Source organism: Mus caroli, chromosome 7 (assembly GCF_900094665.2).
Source record: "Mus caroli chromosome 7, CAROLI_EIJ_v1.1, whole genome shotgun sequence".
Lineage (NCBI taxonomy): Eukaryota > Metazoa > Chordata > Mammalia > Rodentia > Muridae > Mus > Mus caroli.
Window position 1 is genome coordinate 108,972,635 of NC_034576.1, and position 8,292 is coordinate 108,980,926.

The window sequence follows — 8,292 nt, forward strand, 5'->3', positions numbered from 1 at the left end:
AGAAAAGAGCCAGAATAGCTCAGGGTTGGTCTGCAGAGTGTTAACTTGGGACAATAGCCAGTCTTACCCATACAAGGGAATACACAATGGCCTGAGACAGGTTTCTTCACTAGAACTCCTGGTGGTGGGTTTAACAATAGACTAGTATTACACCTGGCTCCGTTCTTAGAGGTAAACAGCAGCGCCTGGTCCCCGCCATCTTTTGATGTATACAGTCCTTATGTTTTGTGTCACTGTAACTCTGCGGAGGATGTATTCGCCTGGTTTCTTGTTATTCTTCTGTATAAAAAGTTTTGATGCTTGACTTGACAATTACATTCAGATTCTATACAACCTCTTGTGTAATTCTGTCTGTCATTCATTTCGCTGACTCCTTGTCCACCTCCAACTAGAACCCGTTCTTCGCAGACAGGGACCAAAAGAGTCTGCAGCAGATTCCTGGAGTTGTTGTACAAGTTCTCACTCCTACTAGCTGCTACATCCACTCCAGTAGTGACTTGCTTGACAGGTTTAGAAACTTGGAATCAGTCCCGAGGCAAAGAGTTTTACAGAAACTTAGTCTCCTGGAACTGTGGCATCCCATAGCAGGTATACTCCAATTTTGTCCTTGCAAATGGATCTGTGTGCTTCCTTTCAGTATTGTTTTGTTATAGGTGCCTCCAAGCAATGACTTGCCAAATACCTAAGCAAAATCGGCCTTTGCTTCGTGGCCTTCACCAATGCCCTAGGTAGTTCTTGAGCCTACCCTGGGCTTGGAATTCAGTAAGAATGTTGTCTATTCAGTGACATTCAGAATTGCCTTTAGTATTGTAAAAGAGATAGTGAAAGAAATCAGACATTACTATCTACTACATAGAGTTAGAAATTTCAGGGTAAGCTTAGGAAAGTAAGTTTAGAATGCTTATTATAGTTATGTATGGCAGACAGCATTACTTGTTAGTAGAAAATCCCTCCACACTATCACTTAGAATAAAAGCCAAGTTGCTCCCAAATACAGGAATTTACAATGGTTTAGGAAGTAGATCAGGCTGTAGTTTTAGAGTATTGCATTACTCATGATAAGGTTAACTAGAGCTGAACTCCCTAATTAGAACCATGACTTAGACATGAAAGCCCTTGCCCCTGGAGTGTAAAGAACTTACACCTGGCTTCTAAGAATATAGCTGACCTTAGGTAGAGCTTACTTTGTCTCTGTTGTTTTATTGCCCAGTTCCTGCCAGTCTTTATGTTTGCATTTCCTCAGTTTTGTTTAAGAGTCGTTTTGTTTAAGAGTTATTAAGCATCCGGTAACCTTATTGTACCTTGCCGATGTGTCACCTAACATTCCTATTTTCTTCTGTATAAAAAGTTTGATGCTCGATTTGACAAATTACATTCAGATCTAGCATACTCCCGTGTGTTGTGTCTGTTTGTCATCTCATTCTCGCCAACTCTTTGTCCACCTTCCGGAATCCCTAATTCCCCACGGATTGGGGGGGGGGATGAGCCCAGTCCATGGCAACTAGCAATGGAAGAGTGTTTCCCTTGCTCCACATCCTCACTAGCATGTGGTGAAGAATGGAAAAAGAAAATGCGGTTCATTTACATAATTGACTATAACTCAGCTATTAAAACCAAGAATATCAAGAATCTTGAAGCTAAATGGATGGAACTAGAAACTAGCATCATGAGTGAGGTGATTCAGACCCAAAAGGACATGTATAGTACATACTCACTTATAAGTAGATATTAGCNATAAAGTCTAGGATAACTGTACTACAATTCACAGACCCAAAGAAGCCAAATAACAAGGAGAATCCAATGAAGGATGGTTGGATCTCTCTTAAAAGGAAAAATAAAACAGATATTAGAGGTGGATAGAGAGAGGGAGCTGGGTAGGAGAGGGGATGAGGAGTTGAATTGGCCAAGAGGATCAGATATAGGGAGAGCAGGGAAAAGAGAACTGAAATTGGTAGTGGGCCAGGATGGGGGCGGGAGCATCTCTAGACTGTGTGTGAGGTGAGGACTGAGCCATGGGGGAAGCCCCAGGGAGTATATGGGGGGTGATTCTAGCTGAAACTCTTAGCAGATGGAGCGTCTGGAGCCTGAAGTGACCATCTCCTATTGTCAGGCAGAACTCCCAGTAAAAGAACGAGGACAGAAAACTACCCACAGAGCCTTGGACCCCAAATATGTTCTGTTTACAAGATTTGCAGGGACAAAAATGGAACAGAATTGGAGGAAATGGCCAACCAATGACTGGCTCAAATTGAAACTAATCCCGTGGGCAACCACTAATCCCTGACATTATTAATGATAGTCTACTATGCTTGCAGACAGGATCCTAGCCTAACTATCCTCTGATAGGCTCCACCAAAGAGCCAATGCAAATTCATTACACAGCCAAGTATTAGATCAAGTTCAGAGAGTTTTAAGAGAGAGTTGAGGGAACAATTGAGGGTTCATAGGAGGACATGAGGAAGACCAACAGAGTCCACTGACTTGGAACATTGGTGACTCTCAGAGATTGAACCACCAACCAAAAAGTGAGCATGGGCTGGACTTAGGCCCCCATACCTATGAAATAGGTGTGCAGCTTGGTTTTTAGGCAGATCACCCAACAACTAGAGCGGAGGAAGTCCCTGAATCTGTTGCCTACTTGTAGATCCCATTACCCTAACTGGATCACTTTGTTTGGCCTCAGTGGTGGAGGATGCTCCTAATACTGCAGTTCCAGGATTGAATTATACCCAGGGGGAGGCCTACTCCTTCTCAGAGAAGGGGATGGGGAGTTGTGTGAGGAAGAAGCTGGGAAGAGAAGGGATGATATTGGGCTGTAAAATGCATAAATAAATTAATGAAAACTACATACATATATAACTTTTAAAAAATCATTAACCAAAGAAATGTGATTGTTTTATGTAGAGATACTGAAAAGTTTCAGTATCTAAAAGAGAAGGCATGGGGGCAGGCCTTGTCTATGATGGGCAATCAGTATTGTAATTTGTTCAGTTGTACAGAACCACTGAAGAAAACATATCAGGAAGAAATTATTGTTAAGAAACAAAATTTGAGGAAGATCAGTGAAATTGGGATGAGTAAAATTACCCTAAGCTGTTCAAATATGGATAGATGAGGTTGGGTGAGAGATTGGGAGTGGTAAGAGAGTTTGTGGCTGAATGTTCTACCTTAAGTGATGTGTAAAACAATGTCATAAGATGAAACAAAAGGTACGACAGTGTGATATTATAAAAAGGGGAGCAGTAGTGAGTTTCGGAAGTGTGACAGAATTAATTGCTTTGGTAGGCAAGATTGAACACTGTAAAAAAAATGCTTGCATTGCAAATTAATTTATAATCTGAACATACTCATGATCAAACTGCCACTGCGTTTTTACATTGTGGACAATAAAATTAAATATCTTTATATAAAAAAAAACTAATTCTCTGGACAGGAAACCATTGAAGAACACTCTTAAAAATTGTGATAATAATGCTGCCACAATTGGTTGTTTCTGTCAGGGGTGCAGGATTCCAGATGCTGGCCACTGAAAGTTTGGCCATGCTCCAGTGAATATATGGTTAACACAAATTGGACTTACCTTATTATTATTCCTTCTCCTCCTTCTACCCCTCCTCTTCTTTTTAGGAGGAGGTCACAATAGTGAAAAGGGGATGGGCCTGGGAAGACTGGAAACTAAGTATGATCAGGGTGCATGATGTGAAACTTCCAAATAAACATTAGTGGTAGAGAACATCTTTAAAACCAGCACTGATGAGGCAGAAGCACATTCTGAGGAAGAGCCAGGTAGATCTTTGTGAGTTCAAGGACAGCCTTGTCTACAGAGTGAGTTCTAGAGCAGCCAGGGGTACTGTCTTAGTCAGGATTTCTATTCCTGGACAAAACATCATGAGCAAGAAGCAAGTTGGGGAGGAAAGGGTTTATTTGGCTTACACTTCCATACTGCTGTTCATCACCAAAGGAAGTCAGGCCTGGAACTCAAGCAGGTCAGAAAGCAGGAGCTGATGTAGAGGCCATGGAGGGATGTTCTTTACTGGCTTGCCTCCCCTGGCTTGCTCAGCCTGCTCTCTTATAGAACCCAAAACTACCAGCCCAGAGATGGTCCCACCCACAAGGGGCCTTTCCCCCTTGATCACTAATTGAGAAAATGCCTTACAGTTGGATCTCATGGAGGCAGTTCCTCAACTGAAGGTCCTTTCTCTGTGATAAGTCCAGCTGTGTCAAGTTGACACAAAACTAACCAGTACAAGTACACAGTGATACCTTGTCTCAAAAAGAAAGTGAAGAAGAAGAAAGAAGAAGAGGAGAAGGAGGAAGAAGAAAGAAGAGAGGAAGGAGATTCTAGAACTATAGAAACTCTCTTTAAATGTGCAACTATAGTCTAGTAGATAACTCAATTGGGAAATGGAAGGATTATTTACAAAGAAGACTAAGAAGAAAGTGGCAATTGAAAAAATACATGAAAGTCCACCATTTTTTTAAGAAAAAGATTTATTTATTTTTATATAATGTCAGCTAGTGCTTTTCTGAATGTATGCATATCCAACATGTGCATGCCTCCTGTTCAGGGAGGCCAGAAGAGAGCATTGGATGCCCTTTAACTGGACTTAAAACTTACTGTGAGCTGCCTTGTGGGTGCTGGAAACAGAACATGGGTCTGGTGTAAAAGTAGCAGGTACTCTTAACTATTGAGCAACCTTTCTAGCTCCATTCTCACCAGTTTTACACATTACATTGAATTATAAATTTATAAACTAAATTATAAAAAATAAATATAAATTATAAGATAAACCAGAAGCTTATAAAATACAAAAATTATTCCTAAATAAATCATGGGAAATAATCTTTTAAGAATAAAATATCATTAAAAGAAAACATAAATCTTAATATATTTTCTTGTTTAAAACTTTTCAATTATAAGTATTAAAAAGTTAACTGATAAATTAAAAAGAAATTATTACTATAGATATAATGAAGCAATATTAAAGATCTAAATACATTAATGAAAAACAAATTATGCAAATTAATTCTAGAAAGAAAATTACTTTATCTACTACATAAAATGCATAATATTGTATGGGTTAGTTTTGTTCTGTGTTGTTCTTCATGTAAGTATACATCTGAATAACCTTAAAATCAGATTAAATACTTATCCTCTCAAATATTTATTATTGATTTACAGAGAAAACTTTCAAAATCCTGACTTCCAGGTTTTAAAAAGCACTGTATATGATTTTTATGTATTCTCACATTACTATGCAACATCACATCAGAAGCTGTTGGTGCTACCTGACTGCAACTTTGTACCTCCCTGATCCTGTCCCTTACCATCAACTTTCCCCAGCATCTGGTAAGCACTCTTCTATTTTCAGCTTTTATGATAGCAACTCAGAATGATTTTTATTGTGTTATAAATACATTAGCTATAAGACTTCCTTTGAGTTAAACATTAGCATGAAAAAGTATCCAATTTCCATAAATGCAACATGACCTCCTATAGTACAGAATATTAAATTAGCAAGAAAACAAGTTACACTGCTATTCTTCCAATTTCAACTTATTTGTACATTGAAATACTTTTATAAATTCTACTTTTCACTGAATTACAAGATACTAGATTTCCACATTTTTATACACCTTTCAACTTCCCTGCACCTCTAATCTTCCTACCTCTTCTCGGCTTAAGCTTCCTCCCTCCAATATCTTATCTTTCTACCATGTTCTGCCAAACCCCATTGCTTACAGTTAGTCTACCAATGCCCCCTTTCTAGTTTCCTAGCTTTACAAATACTCTAGGTTAAACACTTGAACTAAGGATTTAGAGCTAGGATCCACAGATAAGAGAGAACATGTGGGTTTTGTTTTTCTGTATCTGTGTTACCTTACTTGGTATAATTATTTTTGTTTACAGTTCCATCAATTTAACTACAATATTCATTATTTCATTTTTCTTTTCACTGAAAAAACTTCTGTAGTATATGTGTCCTAAATTTAGAGTATCCATTCATCCACTAATGAATATCTACAGTGATTAAAAAGGGTCAATGAACATAAATTTTCAAGAGTCATTATGGTAGGATGTAGAGTCCATTAGGTATATGCCCAGAAGTGCCATAACTGGGTTATATATTAGTTTTATGTCAAGCTTTTGGAGAAATATCTAGACTTATTTCCATAAAAGCTACATTCACTAACATTTCCACTTTAATGTGCAGTATCCCTCATACCACATCCATGGCAGTGTTTGTTGTCATTTCTCAAAGATGCTAATTCTACCCAGGGATTTATGGATACAAAGTTACAGAAATTATGCATATTCCTAAATAAACAGCTCATGCTTTTGCACATGTATACATTGTACAATGTTTAAGGTAGATGCACATATTAAGCATATGGATCCTAGGAAGGTTTTGAGATATTTCAAGATATGTTAGAAAAAATGGGAAAAGCACCTATTATTATCATAGGATAGAAGTATGAATGTTTGGTTCAGTTTAGCTTCCATCATTGAAAATAAAATAAAAAGGAAAAATGTATAACACACACAAACCCACTACAATCCATGGATGGCATCTGTCCAATCATCCTGAAGGCTGATACTAATTCAACATTCAACAAAACTATAACTAATTTTTTTTTACTAAAACATTATTAAAAACTCAAAAATCTTCCCTGATTTATGTGTGAATCACATACTTGAAATATAATCTTATCCTCACTTATTACCATTATACTTTATTATCTATAAAAGTTTCCAATTTCCAATGAAAAATTACTTTAGAGTATCTAAATTCTATCTACCACCTGGACATGAATCTGGTCTTTGTGTCCATATATGACAAATCAACAGATTCTCCAATATCTCCTTAAAAAGTTCACAAAACAGTTCTAAAGAATTTCATACTTTCTTGCCATTCCATACATTTCTACCAAAAGACATACTTCTTACTCTAGGATTTATCAGAAGTTTTATTCACACCAGAATTGTTGGTTTCTGAAAGAATTAAGTTTAAAAGGTATTAACTAGAACTACCTAGATGTTGGGCTATGTTGACAATCGTTTTCCCAGGACTCTCTTCAAAGCTCCAGTGACCTCTTTATTCCTCAGGCTGTAGATAAGGGGATTCAGAGCTGGAGTGACAATCGTGTAGAAAACTGAGCTGATATTGTCTTGTTTGGGGCTGTGGAAGGGACTGGGTAGAACATACATGAAGGAAGCACCCCCATACCACATCCCAACTACAGTCAGATGGGAAGAGNNGGTGACAAGGGCTTTCTTCCTGCCCTCATTTGAGGGCATATTGAGCACAGTGAACAGAATTAGTGAGTAGGAGGCCAGGATGGCAGTAAGAGGAAGAATTAGCACAATAACCCCCATCAAATAAACCATGAGTTCATATGTGGAGGTGTCTGCACAGGCCAGTTTCAGCAATGGGGGGATCTCACAGAACAGATGATTGATCTGACGATCTTTGCAGAAGGAATACTGCATGGTGTAGATGCTATATCCTAGAGCACTGAGGGATGCCAGGATCCATGAGGTGGCTATCATGAGCCAGCAGACTTTGTGACTCATTAAGATTGTATAGTTCAGAGGTTGACAAATGGCTACATACCTGTCATAGGCCATAAAGGCCAGAAGAAGGTCCTCTGCACTACCCAGTGCCAGCTCTAGAAACATCTGAAGGGCACAACCTCCAAAGGATATGGTATTGTCTTTGAGGAGAAAATCCACAACAGCCTTGGGAGTGATAACTGATGTGAGGAGGAGGTCCATGAGAGAAAGCTGTCCAAGTAGAAGATACATGGGCACATGGAGCCGGGCATCCATGGTGATGACTAGAAGCAGCAGCCCATTGCTGGTCAGGGCTAAGAAGTACAGGGCTGTAATTGCGGCACAGAGCAGTTCAGGAGAGCCACTGCCATCCAGAATCCCCACCAAGATGAAGCCACTTCCCAAGGTCGAGTTCCAGAGCTCCATTTTGTGTTGTCTGCTTATCTGCTTAGAAATAGATGTCTCAGGTTCTGTGAACTTGTGCTAAAATAGGCCCTAATTCTGTGACATTAGAAATCCCTTGGGATTCCCAACATTGCTCCCTATACTTTTTACACAAGTGAATAGCTTTGCTTCTTATTTTTCAAATTTCTCATTCTTTTATAATTCTTTTTGAATTTTTGTATATATTTTTTTGAGAATTTCTTTTTTCTCTATTCTTTTTTCCATTTATTTATTTTTTATTAGATATTTTCTTTATATACATTTCAAATGCTATCCTGAAAGTTCCCTATACC

The 8,292-nt window shown here is 38.4% G+C and overlaps 1 protein-coding gene across 1 annotated transcript; it reads right to left on the minus strand.

Moving 5' to 3' along the window:
- Positions 1–7,045: 7,045 nt before the first annotated feature.
- LOC110298888 (olfactory receptor 2AG1-like) lies at positions 7,046–7,981 on the minus strand. The gene has a single exon (XM_021168414.1). The coding sequence runs from the start codon at positions 7,979–7,981 to the stop codon at positions 7,046–7,048; it is 936 nt and encodes a 311-aa protein (XP_021024073.1).
- Between the last annotated feature and the right edge of the window lie 311 nt (positions 7,982–8,292).